This window comes from Coenobita brevimanus, chromosome 26 (genome assembly GCF_032717465.1).
Source record: "Coenobita brevimanus isolate Jiangsu-jjx chromosome 26, ASM3271746v2, whole genome shotgun sequence".
NCBI lineage: Eukaryota > Metazoa > Arthropoda > Malacostraca > Decapoda > Coenobitidae > Coenobita > Coenobita brevimanus.
In genome coordinates, this window is record NC_136979.1 from 8565881 (window position 1) to 8580815 (window position 14935).

The 14935-nt window shown below is 41.4% G+C and overlaps 1 protein-coding gene across 1 annotated transcript in view; it reads right to left on the reverse strand.

Moving 5' to 3' along the window:
- The window catches only part of LOC145394151 (uncharacterized), a 64128-nt gene that overhangs the window by 8247 nt on the left and 40946 nt on the right, over positions 1-14935 (reverse strand). Inside the window, exons 7-10 of the mRNA XM_080268131.1 lie at positions 12731-12874; positions 6201-6297; positions 6006-6158; positions 3100-3225 (exon numbers count right to left, since the gene is read on the reverse strand). Of these exons, the coding sequence (XP_080124257.1) occupies positions 3100-3225; positions 6006-6158; positions 6201-6297; positions 12731-12874 (520 nt within the window). The remainder of the gene's footprint in view (positions 1-3099; positions 3226-6005; positions 6159-6200; positions 6298-12730; positions 12875-14935) is intronic.

Genomic DNA, 14935 nt, shown 5'->3' on the forward strand with positions numbered 1-14935 from the left:
GAAGCGTCGGCACCTCCCTCAGGCCACCAAGCTAGAAAGCATCGAGAGGAAGAAGAAAGGGGAGAGGAAAGTTGACACTGCCAAGGCCTACGACATGAATGAAGCCAACGTGATCATAATAAAAAACTTAAGACAAGATCCTGGCAGCCGAAGGCTATAACACGGCACTTCATACCAGGTTTGCCGAGGATACGATGGTAAATCGGAACGGTCTATCTATCTATAGCCCGACGCCCTAATCCCGCAAAGGGTGGCCGCAGACAAAACGCCTCCAAGTCACTCTGTCACCCACCATTTGACTCCCCTCCCCCCAACTCCCCGGAACGGTAACATGGTAAAATTGCCGACGATACCACGGGCATATGGAATTCATCTGGATGGATTCCTGCTGGGGATACGATGGGGAAAACAGTGTGACCAAAACCCAGGCGACTCGACAGAGAATGTATCGTACTACAGCATTGAATATTTAGTCTGACACTGAATACATATTAATATTTTAGAATAAATATCAATTGTTTTGAAACCCTTCTCATCGGTGTTCGTACCAGTTTATAAACAAAGTTGCTTCTCCTTATTCTCTACCGAGTCAGCGACAACGATCACTTTCCACAGTCACGAGACGGGGCTCTGGCAACAGTGTGAGAAGCATGCACTTTGCCGAGGATTAATGGACGAAGATAGTGATTCTGAGTGTGATTTCGAAGGATTTATGAGGGAGGTTTGATTTCGAAGGATTTATGAGGGAGGTTTGATTTCGAAGGATTTATGAGGGAGGTTGAGGAGGAGCAACAGCCATTACCCGCTAGTGACACCAGCAGCCATCCTCCGGGGACCCAGTAGGACTAACTACAGCCTTGGATACCACCTTCCATTCCCAGCAAGCCCACCAACACTATCCTAAAAGGTTAGTTATCATTCATAGCACAGTACCATTTATTATAATTACAACAGTACCAATATATGTATAGGTATATGGTAGGTATTTAGGGTGACTTTTCCGAGGGTTGCTGACATAATTCATTTTTCCCCATAACCTCTATTGTTAGTCCAACACGTTTCTGGTCCAACACGGGACCCATGCATGACAATATTACCGTGCTGGACGCGAGGGTACTGTATATGTATGTATGTATGTATGTATGTATGTATGTAAGTATATATATATATATATATATATATATATATATATATCTCCAAGGGGTGGTTGGGGTTTATTGCTCACGTTATGCCACTCAGGGATGAGTGAGGCTGGTCACACTCATCTTAAATGTCAGGATCAACTTGCCTAGCCCGAGGCTCCTACACTCCTCATGGGGCACTGTAGGATTGGATGATGGATGGATGGATGGATATATATATATATATATATATATACATATATATATATGGTACAATGGTAAAGTGTGCATTTTCCTACACTGAAGAACAAGGGTTCGCGCCCTGTCAGGGTAATAAACTTTGGGAGTGTTCTTCAGGCCACGTACTGCATTGGCGGACACAAGGGGTGCTGTGGTTGAACCAGTGTCACGTACTATAAAGTATGCTTGCACCCAGTCGGCTTGCGCGGGCCAATTACACTTGGTTCACAGACTACACACACATCCAAGGCCACTCCAACACTACAAGTGCACTTACAAGCACTTCTCACTCGACATACAATCACTACTAGACAGCATAAGCCACTTGGTAGTGATACATTGGCTGTATCATCCCCACTTCGGTTGGGATAGGCCGGTCCTACAGTGGACACTCAAACAGCTGATGAGATGAGATATATATATATATATATTGTAATGGTAACGCCAGCGATGTCGACCTAGCCTACCTGTTGGGGTCGAGTAGACTCACGGGTCCGTTGTGGTCTGTCTCGCTGCTTCCATAGTTGACCTGCCTCTACTGCTCAACCAGGCAAACTATCAGCCCAACTATCTATCTATCTATATACCTAGGCTGCTTCCCCCAAGGAGAGGGAGGCAGCCGAGACAGGACGACAACTACTACTGTTAAACAAGCTTTCTCACCCACTTTCTCCTTCTCTGGCATCATGGCCCTGCCTGCAGCTGATTGGCCCAACATGTGGTGTGGAGTGTTTGTGATTGGCTGCAGGAGGTGATTTCAGGGTTATTTGTGTTTGCGTTGGTCAGTGTTGAATTCCAGCTGGATGAGGAAGAACAAGAGTTTGTGTGGGGCATTTTTAGACATCCTCTGACTACGTGTTCCCTGTCACTTCTTTCTATGGGCTGAGTATATTTATATTTACTAGTAACAACCTAGGGACTTGACCTAGTAGTGCGCGCCTAAATAGTGTAATATAATGAAGAGAGAAACCTGTACTGTACACAGGACAGTTAACTTTTACCTGGTCGTGGTGTAGTGGTATGCTGCCTGGCTCTCACCTGAGAGTCCCGGGTTCGATTCCTGGCATATTGGTAATATATTGGATGGAGGGGTGTACTATAATGTAACAAATATTGTGTAGAGGTGTTGGAGTGTGGCAAAGGTATATATATTTGTATCTTATGATGGCATGAGGTATGATTACTGGTTTAAATGTAATTTTTTGTTATTTAAGTTTGTTATTCCTTAATTAACTACGTGTATCTTGCATTTGTAAATAATGAGTAATTGGTTAAGTACTAAATTTATTTTCACTTATCAGTTAACTATTACTGGATTGTTCACTTAGCACTAAAGTCCTGTGATGAACCTGATTGTTTGGTGTTTCCTTCCCATTTTATTACTGGTGTTTCCTTCCCTTTTATTATGGATATCTCTTTTGGTACACATATTATGAACAATCTGACTACTCCGTTTGGTGTCCATACTCAACTTAATATGCCCACTACGTGGGCAGTTGTAGTGATCGTGACAATATTATCTATCTATCTATCTACATCTATACCTATATCTATCTATCCATCTATCTATCTATCTATCTATCTATCTATCTATAAAAGAATCCCATGTATACTTGCAACCCAACTCATTTAAAAGTAAAATATTAAGCTTCAGATGTAGGTAAGAACAACTTTAAAATCAACTGATCACGCCTGTTAAAATATAATGCATGGGTCCCCTCTTGGCACTGCACCTCACCTGGTAGCTGAGGTCATGGGAGGTGTAAGGTGTCATGATGGCCGGTGCAAGAGGGTACACTGCCGGGGCCAGAACATGAGTCTCAGCGCTGGTCAGGCTCTGCAATGTCATCCATGCCTCAGACTCCTACACAAAATGGGGGGGATACATTCATAAAGTAATCAATTTCTTAAGACTTTCAATCTGATGAAGTATTTTTTTTTTTTTAATTCTTGTTACTTCCAACATTTTATTCAACTTTGGAAATATTTCAAACTGGAGGTGTCAGAGCCTTCAATAACTCCTTTTACTTATAAAAAAAAGTCCATCATAGGAAACATGTACAGTATTAGTATACAATCAATGATCCCCCTGAAAATGAAGAAAACACTATTACACTGCCGTACCATAGAAATGGTATGCATACCATACTCAGAATATAGTAGACAGAGAAACTGGTACCATACTCAGAATATAGTAGACAGAGAAACTGGAACAGTGGTTTCACAGGTTCTGATGATCATTCTGCACCACAAACCTTCATACAATATATTTAAGAGGTACTTTTGGTTCTAGACTTGGCTACTAAATCCCCCTTTGTGTCTCTACCCTTGTTCCAAGGAAATGCTCATGGGGAGAAGATGGAACATTCCTATATTTTGACACCATAGGCATTCAGGGAGGAGCAGGAGTCTTCTAAGACAAAACATAAAAAAATGCAGACCTCAATTTGTGCTCATTGTGGGCCCTAAGCAGACCCTGAAACCGACAATCTTAACCCCACAAGCCAGTAGCCCATTACCTCTAAAATGTTACACTGACTTCTGCAGCTGTTTAGGTATGTGGCTCAAGAAACTAGTCCATGAAGTTGACATAGGCAGTTCTTTCAGGTCCCATATACTCAAGCACACCATCTCACTGGTCCTCGATTAATACAGGTACTTTGTCCATGTTGATGATGGCATCCTTGGGGCTTTGGGCAGACATGAATACCTTCTTGACACTTTCTGGACTGAATGTAATAGCTTTTGCCTGAATGTTAAGGATCAATAGGCATGGACTAAGCTTCAGCACAGCAGACTTTCTTAAATTTCAGGTGATTTTTACCCAAAAAAATATGAAAACTTATGTATTCCACATCACAGGATGTAGAAAACCATGGAGTTACATTCGTATGTAAAAATTAAAAAGGCAATAAATGTAAATATAGTATTAAGGAGTTATAATAAAAAACTGTGAAAAAATGTGTGGAAAAAATGTAAGATGCCTGCTTTGTACCTTAAATTCTCTATACAAACATAACAAAAAGGACAATTCTTAGTTTGTGCAGAAGTTCCTGAAAATGATGGTTCAGGCACTCTGCAGTTAAATCAATATGCAAGGTATTGCATTTCTATTATGACAAAGTGCCACAGTTTTGTCCATTAGAAAATTCACAATTCACTCATAATGTAGACCTACTTTCAGGCAATTCTACAGTGAGTGAAAAACCAAATGGTTTCTTGTAGGTCAGGAAACTATTCACTATGCTGAGTGGTACTATAATCACATAGCCAAATGGATTCCTGGTGGTCCTGTGGGGTAAGAGGCTCCAACTGGATATGATTTGTAAGGGTTAACATCTAAGGGGAGGTTAGGGTTTACTGCTCATGTAATGCCACTCAGGGAAGAGTAACTGGTTAAACTCTTGCCTTAAACATTAGGAATAAGAAGCCTAGCAATGGGCCCCTTCACTCCTTTTACAGCAATATAGGATTAGATGACTGATGACAGATGTGAAGATGCTGAACATGAGGGAACAATCAGATTATAAGAATAATTATAAACAAGTACGCCAGACATTTTTTTGTCTACCAAGATTAAGATGGTGGGCGAAATGACTGAGTAGGTTCATACCGGTACATATCTGGAGATAATACTAATACTGATAATAAGCCACACCCTCTGCCAACACCATCACCACTATCCTGCCTCTTTTTTCCTACCTGCAGGAAGGGTACGGCAAAAACCAGAAAGCAAGGAAATGTAAAGAATATGACACTAGGAGAACACATTAACAGCATGCCCAGTGAAATGAACTTCACACCCATTCATTTATCATTCATGCCCCTGGAATCCTGGTTCCATGCTATTACAATACCTACACAAAATACAACTTGCAAACAATCTGGTATGCCTACAATGCAATGGAGCCCCCCCACACCACAACACACTTACTTCATGCACCACACTATCACAACACAGACAACTGCTCAATATAACTTCAACAAAAGACTTCTGAGAGAGACCATTTGAAGTGGCTAGTTCCCTACAGCCCACTGGGTTCCTAACCAGATAAGCCTGTGGCTACAAAAACACCATTCCCACAGCCACATGTTGGCAGCCATCTTTATCCCTACAGCCACACGTTGGCAGCCATCTTTATCCTTACAGCCACATGTTGGAAGCCACCTTTATTCCCAGTTGCAAGTTGGTAGACATCTTTATTCCCAAAACCATATGTTGGCAGTCACTATTTTTCCCACAGCCACAAACTGGCACCTATCTTTACTTGCAGTCACATGTTGGTGGCCATCTTTATGTGTTATTTGACTGATGATCATTTATGGAAAGTGACTGAATGATCGGTAACTGATAGTGGCTTATGGGACATTTTCTAAAGTGACACCACTGAAGGAGTAAAGGGAGGGTAGGAAAGGAGTCACAGCACTAAGCAAGTCAATATACCTAAATTCCAACTAACCTCCACAGAGCAAATAACCATATGAGTAAGAATAGCTATATGGCCAGCTGTACCATGAAGTTCTTACTGTATGATTTAATACATAAAATACAATAAAGAGTAGCCTGTTCTTGCTTAAGAAACAAAAACATGATTCAATAAATTTATATTACAAGTCCATTTAATATTCACTCCCACAACTAACCTGAAATATTTTTATGCGTGTTCCAGTCTTAGGGGCATCCAGATGTATATTTCGGAAGAGCAGCCGGTGATCTGCAATGAACTGGAGAACAAGGGCATATATCTGAGAGCCACTGGAAGTCCTGACATCGTAGGGTAAGAAGTGTTCATGTCCCTCATCGTGTTTGCCCCCTTCCCCCTCCAGCCCCATCCCCACGTCCTTTTGAGTCTGCAGATGGATGAGTGCTGCATCCATAGCACCAAATGCACCTGGAAAGCCTGATTCCTGCTTGATTACTTCTGATATAGTTATCCTGAGGGAGAAAAAAGTGGTAATCAATGCAATTTGTGGCATGATGTCAATGGAAATGATGGTTTGGAAGAAGAGGAAAATTACTGGCACAAAGAGAAATTATTGCCATTATTCTAATCCACTTTCCCAGGTTTATATACAATAGGGAAAGCTAAAGCAAGGTTCTTTTATCTCCTATGAGGCATGAATCAGAAAGGAATAAAATTCTGCTTCCTGCTGTCCCACCTCCTATATCATAACAATTACAGTACCGCAATTATGCAGCATGTAGTGTGGTTGCTGTACCTCTGCATGGACAACCAGAATATTATACTAAAGTAGGTGGATGGAGGAATGAAACACATTTTGACTTGTTTCAAGTCTCTCCTATGCTTAACCCCTACGGTCAGAGATGTCTCTTCTATGCTGAACAAAAATCATGTGGCAGTAGTCAGAATACTGAAAAAAGATGAAATCTGCCAGATGGGATTTAAGGAAATTGCTTCTAAGATTTCAGTGTCAAAGGTCTCTCCCACACTGAATAATATCACCTGGCAGTGGCCAAGAAAGAAACTATAAAAGTTGTCCCCTTACTGAAGAGATTAACTGAACTGTAAAAATAATCATAATGAAGGGGTTACAATACATGAGACATTAAAAACCATTACAGGTATACATTCTATACAACAGGGGAATTCATGACTAAGATTCAATTAGACTCACTTAGATCATGAGGTATATTTAGGTCCTTAACATCCATTTTCTCAGGGTCAATCAGGTCCACTGAGCTTCAGTTACATCTATTCAGGGTCTTCACATTTAACTGTACAAGGTCTCTTCAGAAAGTATCTGACATTAGGCACTAAAAAAATAAATAGCTAACCAGTTGAGCTAGGACACCAATCCTCTCTGACTTGACACATGTAGCCCAGCATTCTTTCCACTGCCTGAAACATTTTTCAAATTCAGTTTTCGGTATCTCCTGCAGGTGTTTTGTCACATTTGTCATGATCTTTCAGATGAATGCTGCTCAAGAAAAGTTGGAGTGTGTAAATCGCAATCCAGACTTTCCGAAGACAGTTATCACTGGAGTTGTGACTTGGGTGTATGTGTACAACCCAGGAACCAAAGCACAGTCATCCCAATAGATGCAAGCAGGGTTGCCTTGGCCACAAAATGCATGACAGGTCTGCAGCAAGATGCAATGCACTCGCATGCTGAATTTTTTTTTGACTACCAAGGTGTTGTGCATCACGAATATGCACCAGTAGGTCAGACTGTCAACAAACATTACTATCTCAACGCTATCTGTTGTCTTCGTGACAGTTTGGTGGAAGAGACCAGACCTTGGGAAAACGGCAAGTTGGAAGCTGCACCATGCCAATGTCCCTGCCCATTCTTCTCAACTGATTCAGGAATTTTTGGCCAAGCACAACATCCCGCAGGTCTGGCAGGCTCCTTACCCACCAGTCAAAGCTCTGTACAACTTTTGGCTATTCCCTAAGCTCAAAACTCCGCTGAAGGGATCCTGATTTGAGAAGAGATCATGATGAATGCAATGATGGACCTACCGGAGATACCGAAAACCTACTTTGAAAAATGTTTCAGACAGTTGAAAGATCGCTGGGCTACCTGTGTCAAGTGAGAAGGAGCCTCTGAGGGGGATTAGTGTCTTTGCTCAACAGGTTAGCTATTTGATTTTTTTAGAGCCTAAGGTTGGATACTTTCTGAACAGACATCATATCCAAGACAATTAATACAGGTTCCATCATATCCATTCAAAACAGTTTAAATCCACTCTAGTCATCCTAGTTCATTTGTCATTCAGTTTATTTCCTCTCTGTTCACTTCAGGTCCATCAGTCTGATTTCAGTCAATGCACAACAATTCAGGTCATGCTTCAGAAGGCCAGTAAAAAGTCAGCCATATGGGTACAATACAGCCTGTACAATGATTTTTAAGACACGATGGTTCAGGTCTTTCTGGTTCCCTCAGGTCTATCGAACTGATTCTTGTCAGATCAGATTACTTTCAGGTCATACCTATGAAGGCATAAACTAAAAGTCAACCCTGTTAATGAGATGCTGTTTGGGCAGAGTTTAACGTGATAGTTACCACATCAGATAAGAAATCGTGGTGGTAAGTGGAAGCGTTCACCATCCATTCACTCAATGCAGTGCTGCTTTCAGGTGACTGCCCTTTCCTCTCTTCATTCCTTCCTCTTTTGTCTTTCCTTCCTTCATTCTTTCCTCTTCCTTCGATTTACAGGTGACGCTAGAATAAGTGACATGGCAAATGGTTTCCTGTACACCAGGAAACCATTTACTATGCTGGGTGGTAACCATATAACCAAATTATGGCCCCTGGTGGTTTAGTGGGTAATTAAGGCACTCCAATCGGATTGAGCCTGTGCAAATTTATATACAAAGGGTGGCTGGGGTTTATTGCTCATGTAATGCCACTCAGGGATGAGTGAGGTTGGTCACTCTTATCTCAGGACCAACTTGCCTAGTCCCGGACTCCTACACTCCTCATAGGGCAACACAGGATTAGTTGATGATGATGATGATGATAAGAAATGTTTGGGGGTGGGTGGAAAAAAATGCTGGATGGGCTGAGATGGTGCTCTACGAGGAGCAGGCAGGATGGACTGGGACAGTGATCAGAATGGAGTAGGCAAGGTGGGCTGACATGATAAAAAAGGAGTAGGCAGAATGGGCTGAGATGGTGAATTACAGAGGGGTAATCGAGATGGGTTGGGATGGTGTTCAGAAAGGAGTACAATGGGCTGAGATGGTGATTAGAGAGGAGTAGGCAAAACAGACTGGGATGATTAGAGAGGAGTAGGTAGAATAGACTGGCATGATTAGAGAAAAGTAGGCAGAATGGGGTGGAATGGTGATCAGAAATGACCAGGAAAGATGCACTGCGACAGCAATCAGAAAGAAACAGGCAAGGTGGGGTGGGATGGTAACCAGAATGGAGAAGGCAAGATAGGCTGGGATGTGATCACAAGGAGCAGGCAAGATGGGTTGGGATGGTGATCGGACAGTAGGCAGAGTAGGGTGGAATAGTGATTAGCTTTAACACAGATCAAGGCAAAGGTGAGAAGTAGTTGGAAGAAGTTCAGGGACTTGTTGCCCCTCCTAATACGGAGAAGGTTCTCCCTTCATGCTAAGGGGTCCTTGTATGCAACATGCGTTAGGACTGTAATGTTGTATGGTGGTGAGACTTGGTCAGTATAGGAGGAGGATATCCACAGGTTGAGAGGAAACACAGATTAATATTAATGGGTGACTTCAACTGCAAGGAAGCTGGCTGGGAAGGAAAGGATATGGGGAGCAACAAGGAATCACTGGAAAATAAAATAATATATTTGGTAATGGAAACTATGCTAACACTGCTAATAAAAGAAAATACGAGAGTCAGAGGAGATAACAAAACTTCATGACTGGACTTAATCTTCACAAAAGACCCTAATGATATGCAGAATATAAGATTCCAGTACCCTCTGGGCCAAAGTGATCATTTGGTTATTGAAATGGAGCTGCTCAGAGGCAAGGGAGAATGAGAAGAAAGATACAGACAGGGTAGATATAATTATGGAAAAGCAGATTTTGTTTCCTTCAGATGACATCTCCAAAATAGTGACTGGAGTGAAATGCATATGGTGGAAAGTGTACAGGAGAAATATGAAATACTGATGAAAGACATACAGACATACAGAAGAGGATGGGGAAATATCTCCCAAAATTCTTTGCAGGGATCGAGAAGCAGAAGAGTAGTTCATTAACAGATGTAGGAAGGCAAGTGAGGCAAGGAATAGAGCATGGAATATGGTGCGAAGAAGGTACAGTGAAAGAGTCTGGAGTGAATATAAGGAGGTAAGAAATGAATATGTAAAGATATGGAGAGAGAGGAAGAAAGGAAATATGAAATGGATATTGTAAGCAAATGTAAAAATGAACCAAAACTGTTTTACAGATTTGTCAATCATAAAATGAAAGTAAAGGATAATACAGTATAACAGGACTAAACTAGATAGCACTGAGAGAGTGCATACCTCCACCAATACCTATACCAGACAACTCCGAGCACCTCTAAAGCTTAATCAACTTTTCCTTGCCCCATGACCCACATATCCAAAAAAATACAATAAAATCCATCAAAAAGTTATTGAAGTACTGTATCTTGTGGACAAACAAACAAAAAACAGTCCCGAACTTGAACTTGAACTCGGATCGCCACTAAAATTACATCAACTCGCCTATGGCCCACATATCCACAAAATTTCATTGAAATCCATCAATAACTTTTTAAGGGATCTTGTGGACAAACAAACAGACAAATGGTGGTGAATGCATAGCCCCCAACTCTGTTGGTGGAGGTAACAACAGCAGACCAGTAAAATTGATAACACCACATGAAGGCTCCCTCTCTCTCCCCTACCCAGGTATATAACTTTCTAATTAAATGATGACTAATTTTATCTATCTACCTATAGCCAGACATCATGATCTCATAAGGGGTGGCCATTTGTCTTTGGGTTAGTTGTTTTACGGGAAGAGGCACTAACCCTCTGCCAACCCACTTGCTGACAGGTACAGAATACGTGTGGGTTGTTTATATGGTTACCACCCAGCATTGTGAATGGTTTCCTGGCTTACAGGAAACCATTAGGCTTGTCACTCAATGCAAAGCCACCTGAACAGGAAAGAAGAGTAATAAAAACTGACAGGAAAGATGGGAGATATAGGAAGAGAGGAGGGCAGACACAGAAAAAGAATGATAAAGGTGAAGGAAGAGGTAGACAGCACTACATCAAGTGAGTGGATGATGGTTGCCACCACCTACCACTGATGACTAATTAGAGGTGTTAATTTTTAGGCACAGGTATGGCAGTAAAATGCTTAATTGTCGCTGATGGAATGAATCGGTAACGCGCAGAGGTTAAGGCACTGTTATTATGAGAGAAAACAGTGATAACGAGATTACTGGGAAATTGCTTGGTACACCTTGCATTAGTACTTACATACATATATAGACTGATTAATGGATAGATAAATACAGATGGACAGACAGATAGATAGATACATAGACAGATAGACAGATTAATGGTTAGAAAAATATAGATACAGATAGTCATACAGACAAACAGATACATAAATAACTAGAAAGCACTCAGAGAGTGCATACCCCTGCCAATGCCATTGCAGGATATGGATCTGGATCTGTCCCGAAATTTAATCAATTCGTCCTTGGCCCATGACCCATTCTTCCACAAAATTTCATCGAAATTCACTGAGAGCTTTTGGATATATCATCTGGACAAACAGACAAACATAGGTGAATACACAACCTCCTCCAATTTTCACTGGTGGAGGTAAAGATGGAGACGTATTACCTGTATATGAAAAAGAAGAGTTGTGTCAATAGATGAATGACAGATGACAATCAATATCTGTGTTGGAAGAAGAGTTTTCAGAATGGGATAAGGATGCAAAAATGATGAAAGTAGCTGAAATAATAGATGAGAAGAAAGAATAAGATATTGCAGCTGAAGACCCGAATGTGAGGAAGGATATGGGACCAGATGGTATGGCTGGATGGATCCTGAAGGAATGTGCAGATCGTTGGTCTGGCCTGCTTATGACACTATAATGTGATCTTTGGAAAATAGTCAATCACCCACTGACTGGAAAACAGCAAACACAGTGTCAATTTTTAAGGGAGGAGACAGAGAAGAGGCACTTAACTACAGATCAGTATCCCTTACTATTATTGCATGCAAAATTTGAGATGGTTGTTAGAGAGAGATGAAGTAAGTCACAAGTTGGGTAAAAGAAGAGAGAAATGCCAGACATAGAGCAGCGTGGACAGCCGACATCAAGTGACCAAGGCCAACACATGCAAGCATGTTGGAGCCCATAATAATGAAGTGAAACAAATTTAATTTGTAGAGGAACATGAAGTGACACCATCAAAGCAATTTGGCTGCAGGAAGGGAAGTTCCTATGTTATCAACTTACTGAGTTTCTATAGCAGAGTGGTAGATGTTATGCAAAAGAGAAAGAGAGAGAGAGAGAGAGGAGGGGGAGGGGCTTCTACCTGGACCTCAGAATGGCATTGGATAGCATGCCACATAAAAATGATTGTTGTGGAAATTAAAAACTATTAGAGGGGAAGATGTAAAGTTATGAAAATGGATGGAAAGCTACTTGATCACCTGCCCCAGATACAGATGGTTATGAAATGTTCCCCAAACCATACATCACTTGCTGGCAGTTGCACAAAGATTATGAGACACAGTTTCTTTGGGTGACAGCTATCTAGCAGTGGAAACTAATACTGTATAAGAAAACCCAAGGGAGTGAGATCAGTCTGACTTGATGAAAAGGGTTAGATGGCTCAAAAATGAGAAGACAACTATCCTTCCCCTGATCCACACAACATACCTCTCCTCAGGGCTGGGCAGACTGAGGTACTTGTTCTCCTGGCTAATGAGAAAGTCACAGAATCTCTCAACACTTTTCAGGTAGTCTGCTGTCTGATACTCTGTTGCTACACTCTTCAAATGGTCTGCTGTCCTTATCTTGAACCTGAAAATAATAATATAAATGTTGAGGAGGGATACATTTAGATGGTATGGGCATCTCGAGAGGATGGTAGATGACAAGTGAGTGAGGAGAATGAGAGGCATGTAAGTTGAAGGTGGCGTTACAAGAATTGGATCAAAAGACCTGGAATGAGGTCATAGATTGTGACCTTAGGGATATGGGACTAAATAAGGAGGCTGCCAGGGACGGAGCAGTGTGATGAGCTGCCATTCGGTGACTGAGGCTGATGCATGCAAACATGTTACAGCCTTTATATATATATATATATATATGAAATAGAATAAAGTGAGTACAAGAGATTAACCCTTAAAAAAAAGCAAAATTGCAATTTCCTCTCATTTTAAACTCAGTTTCTTTCCTTAATGGAAAGGGTGCTGGAAGGAGAGAGAGAGAGAGAGAGAGAGAGAGAGAGAAACATTATGGAAAAAAAAAAACATTCTTCCATCTGCAAAAAGACTAAAAACATCTCTGCAGCTTTTGTAATTTTGCTGTGGTAACAAAATCTGGTATGGTAACTTTTTTCCTGGAAAAATTTGCAATACTGTATCAGAGACCAAAGGGTCTCTGAGATCTAAAAGAGGCAGAGCAGAACACTTTTATCATTTAGTGGCCCAGCCAAGACTGACTGGGATGAGAGAAGAGCCACCCAATATATATATATATATATATATATATATATATATATACTGTATATATATATATATATATATATATATATATATATATATATAGTAGGTACCCACAGTACTTGAGTATATGGGCGGCAGAGGAGGTCGCTTACTAGGAATTTGCGTACTGCGAATACATAAACTTATCGGAAAAATTACATATGGGCGGCACTCCCCTTCATCAGCAACCCTTGAGACTCCTTTCAGACCTAAGTACTGGACTGTACAGGGAAACTATCTAAGACATATTACTAAGATAGAGTAAACCAACAATATTATGGCTTTACTAAATCAACAAGGATATGGCTTAACTAAACCAAGAATATGGCTGCTCACCTTAACCCAAGAGGACAACAGGCTTAATGGAGATAAGAAGGGGATCCGAGGTAGGATGAGGCACCTAGCGTGGGTTTTGGGAGAATTCGCCGTCAAGTCAATTAGCCATCACAACAATAACAAGAGAATTTGCCATCATTAATGAAGACAGCTATGGGTGATGCCATAATATGTATTCAAAGGCAACTACAGTGAGGAAGAAACAAGTTAATTATTGTCTGACAGATTATTGACTTGATGGAAAATTTTCTCAGAACCTTAGAGTGCACCTCCTGCACCACCCGCCACACCACCCGACACACCACTCTCGCCAGCAGCACTTCTGACACTTTCACTAGCTAATGCACTCACTTCATTCATAAACCCTTCAAAGTGAAGTCATCACTTCCACCACTCGCAGCTGACAGTGTTCGATGTTCTTGAATTCTTCCTTGAATTTATCTAGGGCAAAAAGTACCTGGCTGAGCTCCATCATCAAGTCTCCACTCTCCATCACTGGTCGTTGGCGCTTCTTGGGGTGGCAATGTTGTGTGCTTGGGGTAAACCCCAGATCTGGGCAACTCATCACTGCCGTCTCATCTATCACGAGTTCAATTCGCGTCACTGTTAAAAAATATACTAAAATTCGATAAAAATTAGGTCCCCGCCTACAATGAGGATTGCGTACAGTGAGCTCGAGTACTGTGAGTACCTACTGTATGTATATACAGTGGGATCTCCCAATATGTGGGATCTCAATATGTGAAACACTTAATATGCGAACTTGACTCATAAATCTATCTATCTATCTATCTATAGCCCGACGCCCTAATCCCGCAAAGGGTGGCCACAGACAAAATGCATCCAAGTTGCTCTGTCACCCACCATTTGACTGCCCTCCCCACAAATCACTCCCCCCTCCCTCATATACCTCTCAACTCTATCCCTCCACCTCATCCTTGGTCTTACCCTCCCTCTCCCTCCCTCCACTTCACCCACATACATCTTCTTAGTGGGTCTTTCATTCTCCTTCCTTTCCACATGTCCAAACCACCTCAGT